The following is an 18,841-nucleotide window of genomic DNA, read 5'->3' as shown; positions in this document are numbered from 1 at the left end:
TTTTGCTCTCTGGTACTATCAGACATACATATAAGTGTGCATAAATTCTTATAATTTTTCTTTTTAGTTAATTGAAATCCACAGCAGTTTAGACAACCATCATATATTTAGAAATAGTTACAAAGAAATAATTGAAAGAGTACATTTACTATATTAAATGGAAGGTTATGTTTTGGTTCTGATTTCTCTTTTTAAAGGAGTGAGACTTTTGAAGATACAAATGACATTTAAAAATATACATATTATACTATAAACAGTCTCCCACTCTGCAACATGAAGGTATATAGTTCCTTGGATTTATGGTGTAATAAGAATATCCATTTGTGGTCTAAAAGTGTATTTATTGCTATAAACTCCTTCTGCATTCTCCCAGTAGGGGAATTTTAAAGTACCTGATAAAACGAATAAATTCCAAACAAATAAATGACTTAGAAATTCAGGTTGACACATGAAAAAATCTGATGGAGTAAAAATGTTTTCTAAATCTTAAAAACTTTTTCTATTGTATTTGTATATTTAAAACATCTTAGCACTAAAGTACAGTGATTAGTTTATCTTTTACCTTCTTCACAAGAAAGGGAGCCATTTTTTATGAGTTCCAACCTGTTGGCTATTTACCAGTTTCCTGTAAATCTCTGACTTTAGGAATCTAGGGAAGGAGTCCTTGGCCATGAGGCTGTAGACTAGTTTTTGAGCCTCATCGAAGCACCTGACCGTCGGCTCTTCAATGTTCCTGGAGATGACATCTCTTGTACTAAAGTCAATGTTAATCTGGAAAATTAACATCCTTAGATTAGTTCAGTCAAATAGTGCACCATTTATTCAGATGGTAGATGCATATGTTATTTGATTCTTTTTCCCCAAACACAAAGCAAATCTGATGCAAAGAAGGAGAAAGTTCACACATTCATCTGGGATGCAGAACACAGCCTTGGTTTGATTGCTTTCCTAGCTTGAGAAGGGTGGCATTGACCAGGAATAGAGGTAGAGCCTTACTTTGATATTAAAAAAAAATCAAAGTAAATAAAACAAATGAAATATTTTATAATTTTAAATTTCTTTTCCGATTTAACTTTTCTTTTTCCCCTACTACTTTTACCTGACCACTTAAATTGTTCTTTCTGTAGGCAGGCTATAACTATCATTTACAAGGTTGACTTTCCTATTTCTATTCAATATAGCTCCTTTTTTCTTACCCACAACATTGCTTTGCTTTCTATTTTAAATTTTTTGCTGTTGTTCTTTGCCAAAGTGGATCAAATAACATCCCCCCTTCCCTTACTCTCTGCAATGAGGGCTAGTAGAGCTCTCTTATATTGGAACCTAACATTCACCTGCAAATATGTAAAATGCTCCAAATTTTCTTGTCAAGGTGCTTGCCTAACTCTACACATATTTCAGAATATATTCTGAGAAGTAGGAAATTTCTTGTCCAAGATAAATTGAAAATATCCACAAAATATGAAAAAGTTGAAATGAAAAAATTAAGAAATTAAAAAATTAATAGCTTCCCAAAGGCAAGTGCCGTGTCTTATTTATTACTCTGCTTTCTCTCACTTAGCAGAGTACCTACCATGTAACAGGAAATCAGTAAGTATTTGTTGAGTAGAATAAAGCATTTCTTGGGGAAATTGGGGGGGGGTGGATTTAGAAAATACTACAATTTTTGAATCTGGTAAAAAAAGGGACTATAAATGACCATTAACGCTGCATTGAAATAAAGTTGAACAATAGCCAGACAGAACTGTAAACAAACTCTTCTGCAGCTACTAACTTGCTATTTGTATGAGTAGAGCAAGTTTTATAATTTCCTTTCATGTTCTCTGTCCATGGTGCAAAAGAGAATAGCAAGAGCACTTATATTAAAGTGTTTTTAAGGATTAGATAATAATGTCAAAATACTTTAATACTGTTATTTGAAGAATAAGAAGAAAGAAAAATTTAATTGGAAATGAATCATCAATATTCCACTATTTGATCACAGGTATTTTCTATCTTTATGGATTTCAGATACTCACTGATCCCAGAATCACTTTTATTCCTTTGATTACCTTCTTAGATCCTTTACTGGATTTCCAGACAAAATTTTGCAACTTCCTTAAAGACCTCCGAACTTGGAATCAAGTTCCCCTTGTTCGTACAGTAAGATAGTGATAAGAAATAGACTCTGAGATCATTTTAAAATCTGTCCTCTAACATTTGTGAACTCAGTGACATGGAGTGAATGGCTTGATCATTTCTGAGCTTCTGCTTTCTATTGATATTTTTTGAATCAGATGATATAAAATCTAAAGTGACATAGTCCACTCATTTATTGCTTCCACAAATATTTATAAATGCCTGTTATGTGACAAATACTCTTCATATGGAAAAAAACAACAACCAATAATAAAATAAATATTATTGCTTTGGATTTAAAGTTGATGAATAAGAACCAGACAGTCTTCTATGAATCTAGGAGAAAAATATTTCTGGCAGAATAAACATGCAATGCAGATTCCTGGTACAGAAAAAAAATTGTTTAGTTCTGAGGAACTCTATGCCTAGATGACTGGAGTGTAAAGTGTGAGCAGGGAAGTCCTGGTTGACACTGGAAAGATATGAAAGCCAGGTCTTGTAGTGTTTGTGTGCTGTAAGAAGGAATTCTTGTCTTGCTACTACAGGCAATAGGGAAACAGAGAAATAGCATGAAAACTTACAGGATGAATCCATTATTGTGTCTCCTTCGGAGTGGGAATCCATAAATATTGACTATTATCAAGACATTGTAGTAATTTTTAAACATCTGCTGTGGAGCCTGTTTCAGAAACCTATATTGTGTTATGGAGCTATGAGAAAAAGTGTTGCCTGTTTCTTTATTTACATACGTTATTAGTTCTTTAGCAGCTTTATTTTTGATTTATTTAAATTTATATCCCCTCTAATGATAAATATAGCAACTTTGGAACCAACCAGGGGAGGCTTAATTGGCAGTAGGGCCAACATAAGCTTGCTACACAGTGAAGGATTATTATTATCATAAATTATTATTATTATCAGAACTGAACAATTGTTGTAATTCCCCATTTTCTATGTAAAAAATAGATACTGGTGTTCCTGGTCTTTACAATGTGATCTTAACTTAAATATTTCTTTTCTACTACAGATACTTTGTATTCCTACCAAACTAAATAACACCCTTCTTATTCCATGTATTTTCTCACTTCTGAATACTTTTTTATACCATTCTACTCTTACTGAAAGTTATTCCTTTCCACCCATTTTTCACAAGTCTTTTGTCATTAAGGCTAAATCTAAACATCTTCCATGTGGAATTTTCTTGTGGAGTTTTGTTTTTTAATCTTCTGAGCTCTCAAAGGGCTTTGTGTTACTTATATGATATTTACATTTTGTGCATCTTCCTTTCATGCTTCACATAATATAAAGATACAAGATATATATATATACACATACATATATATATATATATTGTAGAAATCAAGGGAAGAAATGATTGTATATTTGTTCAAAATAATGTTTACATTTTAAAGTTAACTATTCCATTTAAACATAATGCTAATTAATATTACTGGAATATATTCAACTTGTACTTCTCACTTACCCCTTTCATTTTTCTAATTTGTCTGTTTTCCTACCAAGGAACTGCCAGTGTCCATCCCTGAAATCCAAGTGATGAGCAGATATACTCTTCCCAGGAGATAATCAGTGGTCTTATGAAGATGTGTCTTGGGAATTCAGTCCAATGTTGGTGACAAAACATCACACTCATATGTTTATATAAATGTCATTATTTTTCTCCTATTTGTCCAAGCAAGAAGCACAGGAAGAATGTCTTGACACTTTTCTCTTTGATCTCTTACGAGGTGTGTGTGTGCATACACATGAAATTGTGCCTTTGATCTGATAACTTCAAGTGCTCTTTTTTGTTTTCTTATTTCTCTAGTTTTGACTTTTATAACTAACTTCTTTCCTTAAACAATTGCAATTTACTGCTTTTCTGATACCTCTTCTCACAACTTTTCCATCTAAATACTGTGGACAGCATCACTAATCAATTTTACCAAAATATCACTTTTTATAATATAAATCTTCAGCTAAAACTCACTATTTTCTATAAAAAATATAAACATCTCATCTTGCATTTAAGATTTTTCACAGTCTAACTTCAAGTTGTTGTTTCCAAATCAACTCCAGCTTGTTTCTAGAGGTTCTATAGGGATGGTACTATAAAGCTTTGGTTCATGATGTTTCCCCATCTGAAATCCTTCCTATTCTGACTCTATCTTCTGTAGATTTACCCCCTCTATGATTTACCTTTAGTTTAATATCTTTCTCCAATAACCCTTCTTTGAACACAGAAGAAAAGTTACTATAATTTTCTTGACATATGTGATTTTAATTTTAAAATGTTAAGAAATTTGATTACAGATTTGAATAGAAAAACTTTGATTAATATCAAGTATTTAGTTTAATTATCATGAAAAGATTTGTAATTACAAAGGCAATTCAATGTTTCTTTGGATGGGATTAACCTGTCTTTTATTTGCTATCTGTTCCCTATTTCTTTTATGAATAGCTTATTTTCCACATCCTTGAAAAATATGAGCAGAATACATATTCATTCTTCCATGTTCTGTCATCATTTTTTTCCTTCTAGAATTTTTTTTTCTTTAATGACTGTATCTTATCTGGTAGCAAAATATTTTGAATGATGTGTCAACTCTAACATAATCACAATAATATTTAAAGATGATTTTAACTACAACAGTAAAATGTTTTAAAATTCACTATTAGTACTGAAGTATTTTGTTCGTATAGTTACCTTTTGTTCAATGTATCACATTGAAGTATCAGATGATTAACATTTTTAGTCCCAGTTATTGGGAAAATGTCAGTTTATATTTGAAAAACTAATCATTTTATTCATAATCCTCCTTGAATGTATTCATTTGGGAGTTTTTATTGAGTAGGTACTGAGCAACTGTGCTAGGATCTGAAATTATAAAGATGATTAAAATGAAAATACAGTCAGGAAGACAGATTTTGAAAATGCAACCCAAAAGTAAAAAATATGCTTTCTGGAAGCAAAGCTTTCTAAAGAAATTGAGATTTTAAGCTGACCTCAGAAGTATTGTGAACAGGAAAGACTAAAAAGGGACTTGCCTCTGAGAGGGTAACCTGGAGGAATCCAGTGGGCTTAGAGTGGAAGAAGCTAAGAGTCAGAAGAGGCAGGAAGGTGCCAGTTACAAGTCTTGCTAAGGAATTTTTCACTTATCCTGAGGGTAGTAACAATTGCTAGTATTAATCATGTAAAAACATATTTAAAACAATCACTTGTTTCTAAGTGGTGTTATAGCTATGTGTGGATACAAGGAAAATTAGGAAACCATACCAGACAGGTGAACAATTGGTAACAGAATGGGGAAGGGGTAATGTTGCAGGGAATGAAGGGAAAGGCTCCATTGCAAACATACTCAGAAAGTAGATTGGATAGGACTTATAACCAAATAGTTATGAGCAGGAGCAAGGGAGAAATTTTTTATGAATGACTGGATTTTAGAAACATTCTAATGACGGATAGAAGGTGCTGATGGATTAGATATGGGGTATAAAAGAAAGAGAAGAATCAAGAGATGACTACTAAAAATCAAGCCAGAACTATGGCAGAACAGAGTTGCCATTAACTGAGTCAGAGAAGATTGGGTAGAAGAAAATTTTGAACAGAAAAGTAGATCCCAGCTTTGAATTTTTAAAGCTTGAGGTAGCCTTTTAAAACCACAAGACTGGAAGAGATCCCTGGCTGAGTGGGTGTGAATGGAAAATAAATGAGGATTGTCTCCACTCCTTATTGTGTAAGTTGGGTCTTAAGAACAGCAAAAGAAATTGTTAAAGAGCACCAGCACGGGAGGAGGAAATCCAATCCTAGAACCCAAGTAGAGATATTTCCAGCTGGATGTGGTGGTACATATCTATAATCTCAGCTACTCAGGAGGCTGAGGCAGGAGGGCTGTAAATTCAAGGCCAGCCTGAGCTATTTAGCAAGATCCTATGTATTCCTCTATTAGAGTCACTCCTGGGGGGAATGTCTGAGAACTGCTCCCCCAACTTTGCAGTTAGCACAAATGTGATTTTTTTGTTGAGTTCAACTAGAAGGTACTTGAATAAATTTCTACCTCAAACAGTAAGAAAGATGAGACTTTGCGCTTGACATATACTGATGGTACCTGTGAGAAAGTGGTGCTCTAGAAAGGCAAACATTCCAACTGCATGATCTAAGGCATGCCTGAGTTGCTTCAGAGCTGCCGAGATGCTTAGACTTTGTTGAACATCTCAAACTGTTATGTCCTGAGTGTGTAGTATGTGCTGAACCACTGCATTAGTTAATGAAATAAACAAGGTCACACACTCATGACACACACACACTGTATATGTGTATATATGTATATATGTGTATATATGTATATATATGAATATATGTGTATATATGTATATATATGTATATATGTAAATAGTTACTTGTATTTTGTTTATATGGATACTCTTTAGTTTCAAGGACTTTGAGAAACATAGTATCTCATTTGCTTATTTTTGAAAAGGTCATGAATTATCTTAGATATCTGACACCACTACAGTGCCAATCTCAGAAAACAAGACACAGGATTATAATTCTTATGAAATGACAGCTGAGATGTCATCACAACTGTTTAGAGGTTTTTAAATCCTGTCAGTTTTGAAAAGGCCTTGACACAGGTGACGTTGACAACACTCCATTGCATTAAAATGACTGCTTTCCAAATGATGCTTGTGGCCCTTGTTTAAAAAAAAATTATTATAAAGATCCAGAATATCTTAATACTCATGTGGTTTTGTTAACTGAAAGTTATGCAAGCCAAATTCCTTTTTCTCCACACCAGTATTTTTAGATTCTTTTGGCTTCCAATAAATTATTTTTGCAGAAAGAATACATTTTAAAGTGTACCTGTTAGCTCTCCTGTGACCCTAAACTGTGCTTTATATATTTTTACATAATTTGAATGTAAAGTTTCCAATTGTGTTCCCACATTCAAATTAGATAGCCTTTCCTCATTTAGAATGTATAGTGGACCAGGAGACTGTCATTATGCAAAGGATGTGTGCATGCATAAGTAAAAGGCCTTACAAAAATGGAGCAGACAGCATCTTAGACCTCATTCACAACAGAGTTTAAAAATTACTATTCAAATTAAAGGCATCCATAATCATGTTTTTGGTTACCTAATTCTATTTAATCACCACTAACACTTCTAATATTCTTTATTTTTGGCATCATTAAAGGTAAATGAATATATTGAAATATATTTTTAAGGGTGACTATTAAAGTTGAAAATAGCAGCTGCAACATTTAGAAGGAATCCATTCCTACAAAAGACAGTATCTGTTTATTGTCATTGGCTTTGGTGACAGAAATTGATGACACAATTTAGGTAGTAGTACTAACACCTTAAATTGGGTAAGACAAATGAAAGGAATAGAATTCAAAATACCTTGATTAATAAGACAAGTAGCCAAAGCTTTGGAATTGTACAGAAACCAGATGCCTCCAGTTTCTGTGGTGATAAAGATGACACATAAAAAATCGGAATGTATAAAGATTGCTAAAAATAGGTGTACAAAAGTTATAGCTATGCTGGAACAGATGAAAGAGATTCAGATTCAGACTGGGTGGTGTCCTTCACCACGCTCGATGTGCTAGCCCAAGGTTAAATGGCTCAAGGACTTAGGGAAGTTTAGAAGAACAAATGATACTGCTGAGTATTAAAAGATATTCCCAACATTTTCCTCCTCCCAATGCCACATTTAAATCTAGGTGTCATACTCTAAGAAGTTGTACAAATTAGAGAGAATATGAGAAGAGAAATAAAGTTTTTTTATAGAAATGAAGATAGATTCTATGTGACTAGATAATTGCATGCTTTTGCCTCTAGCATAAACATCAAGGTTCCCAGGCTATGTTATAAACACTTAAAAATAAGTATAGATCTAAGGAAAAGAATTTTCCTTAAAGCCTAAAAGCTTGGACTGAAGACCTCCCTCCCTGTGGATCCCAGTGACTGTATATTTCATTATTTTACCTTTAATGCTCAGTTTATTTTTCACTTGAATTATCAGCTGACTCTAGTTCTTCCATAAGATAGTGAATATACTGATTAAATGAGATTTTTCATGTAGAAACACTGTGCGGGTATTATTTATAGCTACTTACATTCTGCTCTCTCTATAAGTATATAGTATATATCTCTCTCTTCTTTTTAAAGAAATCCATTTTTTAAATGGAATAAACAGGAATGCAGAAATCACTGGGATCCATAAGTACACTTTCTATTCTGTCACACAGTACTAAACTTTCACTCCTGGACTGCTCTTGTATTCTCTGGTTAACCTTATGCTTGACTTGTCTTTCTCTTGTTTTCCTATTCTTTCTCACATTTTTGATCTTCTCTTATTTCCATCTATACTTAAATTTACAGTCAAAACTGCTTTTTTTCAGGCACATTTCCTGATCTCTTAGACTTAGATTTTTTCCCTTGCATACTACGACCTTACCTCGTATTTCTCTAGCACAATGCTGCTGAACGTTTCGTACAATTTCTATGGGAGTCTTTCAGCTGTCTAGCACAACACAGTGTTTTAGTTCTGTAGTTGTTATCTGTTTTCCTGCCTTAGACTAAGTTTCCCTTTCACGGAGAGATTTTTTTCTTATAGGGAGGTGAACAGTAGTTATATAGCAAGCACATATGGATGGAAAATGAAATATCAATACCCAACATCACTTTAAACATAAAAGTGAGAAGTGAGACACAGATTTTGAAAAGTGTCCTCTACAGACCCACTAAGAAGATATCTTCTTTATAATTTCTTGTTTTATGAATTGTGATATGCTTATATTTAATATATTTTAGAATTAAACATTTTACATTACTATTTTTTTACATTACTATTTTATTTAAAGAAACTACCAATAGAGATTTTCCTGGACTGTGATAATATGAAGTTGAATTTATATAGTTTGAATATATGTATATATAGTTGAATATAGTTTTGGTGCTGTGAATTAAACCCAGGACCTTGTGTCTGTTAAGGTTAAGGTTCACTCTATCACTTACCTGCATCTCCACTCCTTGAATTTTAATTTTTTAAAAACCCTTCAGTATGTATGATTCAACACTGTTTTTAAATCTCCTAGAATGATAATATAAACATTTTTTTCCTTAATGAACCTTCTCAATCTTTTATGACCAATTTTCTTTTCAATATAAGGGGATAAGGACATGAATACATTATAAATTTTAAAATATAGCTCAGGTGGATATGAAAATATTATCTTAAAAATTTTAAGATAAGTATTTTTCTCAAAGCCAAGTAATAAAATTTTCTTGAAAATTTCCAAATAATATAAAATTAGTAGTACAAATGTAAGGAAGAGTAAATATAAGTTTAAGATTTTTTTTCACAAATCTGAATTTCTTACTGTGTAAAAAGTAGGGCACTTTAAAAGTATATTGGTTGTCTAATAATGTTCTTATTTTGTAGTCACTTAATCATTTTTCCCCAATATTTGCTCCTGAATCCATCAAGGTACAGTTCATTCAATGAATTACTCTTTTATCAGAACCTGGCATTTTATTAACGTTTTATTATTTATTTCACTTTTTATTAGTACATAATGTCTACATCCATCATACTTTCCTTTCCCCTTCCTACTCTCCCACCTCCTCTATTTTCTTGATCCCTTTGACATTTATAAAATATCTAGCTGTTTCCTATATTTTGTCTTGTATTTTGCTCTTTAAATTATTTATACTGTGGGTTATACTTTAACTTATTTTATGCATGAGAAACCACCCCATATTTACGATTGTGTGTCTGATTTATTTCACTTAATATTCTTGTCTCAAGGTGCATCTATTTTCCTACAAATGACTCAAATGACTCCCACAAATGACTCCATCTTTGTGTCAGAGTATCAACATGATTTTATAATATCTGTTTATATTTACATTTTTATCAAGTCAAGTAATGTTGCTCATCTTCAGATGTTCATAGAAGTTAGCTAATGGTTGTTTTCAGTCCTATAAATTTCAATAACACATACAGGGACTTTTCTAAAGAAAAAAGGATTAAAATTTCTTAAAATCATCTTTAATGATAAAACCCTTAACACCACATTATTTACCATTCTCATCTGTTCTATGTAATGGTACTATTATGCTTCTTTAGATGAGGAAACTGAGGCACAGGGAGATGAAATAGCTCATCACAAGATTACACAAGTGAGGTGTCAGAATTTGAACCAAGGCCCCAGAAACCTCAAACTTCTTGTTTTCTGCTACGCCATATAAGCTCTCTGTTAATATAGGAATCAGAGAGAAGTGACACTATAAAGGAAAGAGGAAGGGATAAAATACAGTTGAAATAGTTACTCTGTCTCAGAGACATGAAATTCATTTTATGTGCAGCTTTTACCTATGAGGACTGGAAACTGACAACTATTATTAATGCCAGTTTATAGATACAGATCATTTAATAAGTTTAGAATAGTTTAACTGAAAATTATCTAATTGCAATTAAAATTGTTGAATTAGGCTAGCAGTTTTATAGATGAAGAAATGAAGATATAAGAAGTCAAAAGTGAATTGGATTTAATAAGCCACTGGATAACATGACTTTGTCCTTGTTCCTTAATTTAGAATTCTCTATCAAGGAAATTGGCTATAATTTAGACTCTTTGTAAGAGTCAGTTATTCAACTTCAATTGAATATAGAAAAATGGAGAATATCCTCACATGAATCTCATGTTTAATAAATTTTCTACCCATGAAAATCATTATATTTTCAACTTACATATCAAACATATTACCTAGTTTTGTCAAGTCTGCCTACTACATGAAACAAGAATATTTTCCATCATTTCTTTATATTTCCAATGCTGCTTATCTATACAACCTCATTACATCTCATCTGTTCACCTTAGGAACATCAAAATACCTGCAAGTTTTGGAAAATACTAGGAAGCTTTATACCCCAGTGTTAAACCAATGCACTGTCAGTCTGAAATATTCTTTCTTTATTTGTTCTCTTGATAAAAAAATGACTTAATTTTCATGACCTGCCTTTTTAATGAGTAAACCATTCTGCAAATCTATCTTTTACTCTCAGGTAGACTTACTCACTCTTTTCCTCTGTGCTAATAATAAACTTTAAATGTGGCTTCATTATTGTATATTTTTGTTTGGTATTACAACAGGTCAGTCTCTTCGACTCTGTGCCTTTACTGTAGGGACAGACACTCAAACAATCAGTTTAATCAGTAAACATATTAACAGGTATATTATATTTAACATACAACTTACAGATTGTGCAAAATTACTGAAGATTGCTACTGCTATAAAATGTAATAGGCAAGTTCCCTTTAATTATTTGAATTAAGAATAATGGTAAATAATAGGAAAGAGGATGTTTACACGTATGTGTATACACTGTTTCCAGCGAATTTTGCCATGGATAACAACAAACATAAAAATATTTCAAGCAGACAATATAATTTACAATTCAAACAATAACCATAAATTTAATAATATCATATTTTGTCAAAATTAATTAGGCAAACTATAAAGAATTGTAAAACTTTTTTGTCTTAAAGTATAAGCTACCATTTAAATTATTTCTATATTTATTTAATTTGGAAGAGAAGTGTAGGAAATAAAACTATTGTGTCAAAATCGACAATTTGTTGTATAACTTTGAATTCAGCTGTAAGTAACAAACTACATTTGTTATTTGAAGATATTTCATACACAATGTTTGATAATCCTATACTTCAAAATACTGTTAATTAGGTGGATTGATAAAACAGAAAAAAACTGGCTTTCAAAATAGTATCAGAAGAAATAGGATATCTTTAGGATTGCTTTCAGTTCTCTTTATGGAACAGTACATTAATCATTTTGACAAAACTTAGTACATTTTCAATTTTCCAGAATTATTTATTGATTTTTAGATGGCAACTTGGAAACGAATCTTGGAATAATTCCACAGGCGTTAAAGATCATTTTTCCTTCTATGAATTCCAGGCCATGGTTCAGTGTTTATGTTAATGCTCTACCAGACTAATTTATGCTACGGTAATTAATGTCCATCTAAAACTTGCAACTCTGATATGGTAATTCTACATTCTATATTTTATGAATGTGTTTGTATTTCAGCTGGTCTAGGTTTTGTCCTCATAAATACAACCATCCTCCTCATACTATGAATCTGAAGTTTGGTCAGAAAATATAGTAACTCTCATCTATAAGGGTACTGATTGATTTTTGTAGGAGAGATGACTAATACTTGGAATTTTTATGTGGTAGCCATAATTTAACTTTTTTCCTATTTGCCTGCTATTCATGCATTTAATCTCTTTGCTTAAATGATATATTGGCCAGGGACCTAAAACAGTTTTAAAATATAAATTGCTTAAATTTTACAGTTAAAAAGAAAAGAAGATAAGAGATGTTTGATCATTGTACTGGCTCTGGAAAATAAGTCAAATATAAATGAGATCATCAAATACCTTTGGGGGCTATTGTCAGAATCATCCCAGATTTCTCGCTAGGGCCATTTCTATTTTCCTGATTTTATTTTGTTAAATTCTTTTATTGGTACATTGTAGGTATACAACACAATTACATTTCTCATTGGGAATTGTACCTTTACATAATGCATCTTGGTTCTTATTTTTTCCCCATTCCTAGCCCTCCCTTCACCCCCTCCACCCTTCCCTATTTACAAAGACTTTATTTCCATTTTTTCCCTTTCTCATAATTTTTCCTTTTCCTTCTTTCCTTTCCCCTGCCCCTCCCACTACCCCTACCCCTTTGGACCTTTTCTTCCTATTTTGCATTATCAATTACTCATTCTAATCATTGGTACATTTTAGGTATATAATATAATGACATTCATCATTGGAAATTTGCACCTTTACATAATCTCTCTTGGTTCTTATTTTTCACCCTTGCCCAGCCCTCCTTTCAACCCCTCCAGTCCTCCCTATTTACAAAGATTTTGTTCCTATTTTTCCATTTTCTCATATTAATCCCGTTCCCTTCTATCCTTTCCCTTAGCCCTTCCACTTCCTTCCCCTTTGCCCCTTTTCTTCCTATTTCACTTTATCTATTATACATTTTAGTCCTTATTTACACGTTCAGTTTCTCACACCAGAGAAACTATTTGGTATTTATACATGTGTGTCTTATTTATTTCACTTAAGAGTATCACATTAGTGGTGGGTTCTGATCACCTAATACAATGCTTTACAGATTTACTTCATTTTTCACCATCAAATAAATAAAACTAAAATGCCCACTCTTTTCAGAAAGCAAAACATTATTTCATCTCATAAAGTAGGCTTCTAAGATATTAGAAATGGGGAATTTATATTGTTGATTTATTGATCTTTTTCTTCATGCAGTAATTTAAAAAAAATTCAAGAATTAAAAAAATTAGAGAATTCTATACCACATTGACCTTGCTAAACTCCATGGTTTATAAAAGGAAACAAATAAACAGAAAGGAATGGCATCAAAAACCCAATAGCATTTTTTTTTTGATACCAGGGATGAAACTTGGGACCTTGCGCTTGCGAGGCAGGGGCTGGAACCACTGAGCTAAACCACAGCCCCCCAGTAGCATTTTTAAATAGGATTTTTGTCAGGCTGACATTAGAGCTGTTTAATTTGATATATTAGACACTAATTTTCTAGAGTCTGAATATGGTACAACAAATATAGAACTATCGGTCATATCTAGTCCATGCATAGTAGGTGTTGAAAAATATTTACCGAGTCAGTAAAAGACATATTAAGGAAGTTCTATTGGAATCTAGTGACATGTTCTCTCTGAATCCATGGGGATGGTGTGAATACCCTTTAGATGGACTTAACTACTCTGCTTCTAATTGGGAATAGATTTGTTGGGGAAGGAGGCCTCACTATACTGGAGTATTTCACTCACCTCTTTAGGGGCATCAGCTACAATGAATTCAGAATAAATCATTCTTGCTTTCGAAGCAATTTTTTCTGCACTTTCTGTGTTCTTGAAGTCTTCACAGGCAAGCCAGAACTCGACGTTTTCTTCACTAAACTCTGATTTTAGAAATCTTCGAAAAGCATCAAGACCAGCTATAAAGTATTTAAGAAAAACTTTTGAATAATATCCTTTGGAGTGGTAACATGACCACATAAAGAGTACATTGCAAAATATGAGCATTTATTGAATATCCATTAGTAAATATTTATTATCATGCTTAATATAACCTTTGTATTTTACCTTATAACTTTAGAAAATCTTATGTTTGATCAGTAATAATAAACAAAATATATCTATTTCTTAAATTAACTCCATTTATAGGGAAAAACTGTACATTTATTTTCTGGATCCAAAAAGTCAGAGAGTTATGTTTAGGAGAAAGTCTTGATGGTCAGGAAATCTCATGCTCTAAAAGTCCTGCTTTTTAGACCCATTGCGCTAAGTTCGGATCAAGTTGATCATATTATACTAACTTCAGAGTAAGAATATCTTTGTGCCTCTGAGTTTGAAAGGAAGCATAATTTGATCTGAAATGATTAAATTATATTGGCCTGGGCTTAAAGCAAAAGAGTTCATGCTGGCCTTTGTTAGTATGGTGTACATATATTGAACAAATAAGAGTCTTAAACCAAGAAAGCCAGTGGCAAGCATTTGGAGTGAATGCTTCTTCTTCTCTCCTTTATTTGGTGATAGGCAGTTTTAATTCTGTGAGGCAGTTACCTTACAGAAAACGCTGATGCCTTCTATTCTCCTTCATGTTACCTGTGCAGAGTGTTTTCCTCCTGCTTTTGGGTGTTCTCCTGAGCACACATTTCTTTGGCAACTTTAGACTAGTGACTGAAAAGGAGTCCACTGACTCCCAATTTAACTGGTATTTTTTTTTTTTTTTGAGGGGGATCAGGGATTGAACTCGGGACCTTGTGCTAGCCAGGCAGGAGGCGGAACCACTGACCTAAATCCCCGGCATATATATATATATATATATATATATATATATATATATATATATATAATTAATAACTAAAATCAGGGCTTAAGTGGAATATATATATTTTAAAAATTACTAACTACAATCAAGCTGTGATTCCTATTTGTCTCACTGCTCCCTCTTTCTCCCAGTATACATCATTATTACTTACTTTATAGATATTTAAGTTTTTGAACATTTCTTTAGACTCTTCTCTGCTGTACCCATCAAATGTGTCCTTAAATGTTCCTTTTTAGTACACCCAGAGCTTATTGTAGGGCTGAGTATCGTTAAGAATGGGCCTCTAGTTAGCAGGTAGAGAGATTATATTCAGATCTCTTGTTGTTAAGATTTTATAGTTTGATTCTTCCGATGGCAAAATCTGATATACGTGAGACTGTAGAGTATATCACTGAGGAGGAAAATGTACATCACAGCTGTTGCTACGCAGAGAAATTTGCCTTCCAAAACCTTAGTGGTTTTCTCCTCCACCTGCCTAGAGGGTACCTTTGCATGTGCTCAGAGCATTTCCACCCTGACTGCTCCCTGAGTGAGAGTTAATCCTTAAGTTTGCACCTAGGGGAGAACTTGTTTTTGGAGAATCAGGGGACAGGAAAACTTGACTAGAGAAAAAGAAAATACAAAAGTCAATGAACAGAGGCCTAAGCCAGTTTTTTATAGGTTGCTGCAGGTAAGGACCGAAAGTGAAGTTTAACAAAAGAAAATAGAAAATGATTTTTTCTGGAGCAAGATTAAAATATCTAAAAACACTGTATTAAAATAGATTTAACTTATTTATTATTTGAAATGTTGAAATAACAAGTCAGTGCAAAAGGTTTCAGAGACCAATTAAAATTCTCAGTAGAAATATCAGAGATTGAGGATGTCATTAATAAGTGAGCATTATATAAAAATTCAATTAACTGAACATTTCTTTCATTTAAAAATACATCCAAGAAATGTCTGTGACACAAATTTAGGTTATAAAAATCCTCTTAGTAACACAATTAAAATTTTTCCTGAATGTGGTCCAAACAATGATGCATTTGAGAGGTTTAAATAGAACCTATTCTAGAAATTATTTTATGTGAAAGATAAAGTATACCTTCATAATATTGAAAGAATACTGTATCATTGATTCATGCCTGGCAATATTGTATAGGTGTATCATTAAGGAAGGCGAAGCTTTCCTCCTGTGAAGATTATCCAAATATATCCCAGAGAGATGGAAAGTTAGAGATCAAGAAAATATTATTATTTTCCCCTGCTCTCCAGTTTTAATGAAGGGCAACTCTTAACTGACACTATATCCTTTTCATCATTTGGTTTATCACACACAGAACAAAACAAGCAACCGAAGCAACTAAAATTGAGGCTAGTTACCTCTGTCTTAGACACAATATTTTATTGATCTACTTTTAATTCTATACATACAAATTGAATGATCAAAAGAGGCCAAATGATTTTGGTATAATAATACTATATAAAATTAAAGTCATTATCTGAAGGCACTCTACAAGATAAAACCACTTCATCTGTTATTCCTAACAGAGGGTATTAAATGCAACAGGTCAGCAATAGGCAGTGAAAACTACACTAATGAAGGCCTATACCCAGTACATGCAAAGCATATTCCCCAGTTGACAAAAACAATTAAGAAATTTGATGAGCCTTTAGGTGTTTAATGTATTAGAAATCATGGATGCTACTAAACTTTCTTTGGTATTATAAAATCCAAACCAAACAGTTGTTTAGGTGAATCTCTAAGTATTATTGTATCTGAATATTAAATATAAAATCCCAGGAGGCAGGCACATGGAAGTATTTGTCTTTCTCTTAAGGCCTCCTTGCCTCTGTTTTCTGGTGTTGTTGTACGGAACTCCTCTATTCCACCACAGCCTGCCAAGTCATAACTCACAGAGATACTTTGACAAGGCTCTTAGCAAACTGATCTGTCTCATTGATTATACACGTAAGAAAAAAGAAATATACAGTATCATTCACAACTTACACAAATGCATTTTCACATTTTTAACATCTTTAATATATGACTTTGGTTGGATTCTGGAAGTTATGTGGATTATTTTATATTAACACTTTAAGAATTAATCACTTAAGCAGTAAATCCAGAGTATCTAAATTCATCTAATTCAATCTAATTTTATATAAGAATAAGCAGCTATGAAGACTTTATTCAGCTTTATCATATCCAAATCTTTTCTGATAATTTTTTACTTTATTAATTAAATTTGGATTTTTTTGATTAGCATGAACAATACTGCATTATAAATGTTCCCTATATATGTCTCCATAGTGTCATTTATCCTCCCAGGGATAAGATGAATGTCACAAAGGAGATTATTTATAATACAAACACAAGTTGTAGATATCTTTGTGACTATTCTGTATGGAACTGTTTCATATCAACGACTAGGGCATTTTATTTAAAATAACAAAATTATCTTATTGAAACATCTTAATAAAATATATAGTCACACATAAACATTAATGCACATACACTTGCATTCAAATATGTTTTTATATTCACTAAGGATGAGAATAATTCGGTTGAAATACATACTTTTTGAAAGTCTTATTTTCATTTTCAGGGCCTCTAAAACAAGTGATGTATTTAAATTTTTAACTTTTTGATATTTTATATGTTACTTTCAATTTGTACCCAAGGAAAACAATTTTTATAACATGTCATGTAATAGTGAAGTTAACAAAATTGAAAATTTCTTGCTATTTGGAATTTTTCTTTCACAATGGTACCTCGGTTTATGAACTTAATTTGTTTTACGATTTGGGGGAAGATGGCTGTGTTTGTGTTTGTGTAGGCAAGGTGGCCGTGGTCCTGTTTGTAATCCAATGTGGAGACTGTGAATAGGAGCAAAATTTTACCGAATGCTTTTGTTTGTGAACCAAATTGTTTGCAAACATAAGTGTTCATGAATCCAGGTATGACTGTATTGTAATGTGTGGAGTTTTTATAAACTTATTTTAGGCCCAAGATAATTCTATTTAGGCTTATTTTTTTTTTGTACCGGGGATTGAACTCAGGACCTTGCACTTTTGAGGCAAGCTTGTTGCCACTGAGCTAAATCCTTGGCCCTCCATTTAGACTTTTATCCTTTAAATTAACATGATTGTTAGGAACTTTATGCTACAGATATTGATCAAACTCACAGCTATGCCTGCCATCTTCAGAATTTAACAATTTACACTTAATTACTATATTTTAAGGCTATTATTAGTTGGATCTTACCTTGATTGGCTAAAAGTGTGTCCATATTTTCAGACCATGCCGTTACTTCTGTGGCTGGTGACCTGTAGAAACAACATCTACCCTTGACAATAGCATTGTGATCTTTTTCTTCTATAACCTATAGTAATATTGAGTTATATTTTTTGTAGAAATATATCACTTTATTGACTTTTAAGTCATTGACCAAGCAGCAAAATATCTATAAATTATATATTTTCCCACAGTGGACAACTATAGCAAAATGAAGTGGGATATAATCTGACATAAGTAAATTATTTATAAATGTAGCCAACAGTGTTGATAGTACTTGCAAATTCCCAAATTCTAACAAAGACACTAAATAGATATTGGTTTTATTGAATGACTTTCTTCTTGACCAAGAATATATTTTTATTAATTTATGCAGGATTACTGTGGTCTCTTCCTGAAAAGTTCTGATAGCAGTAATGATGAATGCACTATTTGTAAGTTTTCAGAGCACACAAAGCTGCCGATTT

General features: G+C 32.4%; 2 protein-coding genes across 2 annotated transcripts in view; one reads left to right on the top strand and one right to left on the bottom strand.

Annotated features, from left to right (window-relative positions):
* Window positions 1-18,841, top strand: part of LOC147823146 (uncharacterized) — a 456,826-nt gene that overhangs the window by 280,184 nt on the left and 157,801 nt on the right. The window lies entirely within an intron of this gene.
* Window positions 568-18,399, bottom strand: Rgs21 (regulator of G protein signaling 21). Its single transcript, XM_004862775.2, has 3 exons — window positions 18,345-18,399; window positions 14,035-14,201; window positions 568-771 (listed from the first exon to the last, which is right to left on the bottom strand). Exons 1-3 carry the CDS (start codon window positions 18,367-18,369, stop codon window positions 568-570), a joined length of 396 nt encoding a protein of 131 aa, XP_004862832.2. The 5' UTR covers window positions 18,370-18,399.

The sequence above is a fragment of the Heterocephalus glaber genome, unplaced genomic scaffold (assembly GCF_053883595.1).
Source record: "Heterocephalus glaber isolate CG9 unplaced genomic scaffold, H.glaber_assembly_v1.0 deba00001600, whole genome shotgun sequence".
NCBI lineage: Eukaryota > Metazoa > Chordata > Mammalia > Rodentia > Bathyergidae > Heterocephalus > Heterocephalus glaber.
The sequence above is the reverse complement of the archived record's forward strand: the minus strand, read 5'-3'. Positions and strand labels throughout refer to the sequence as shown.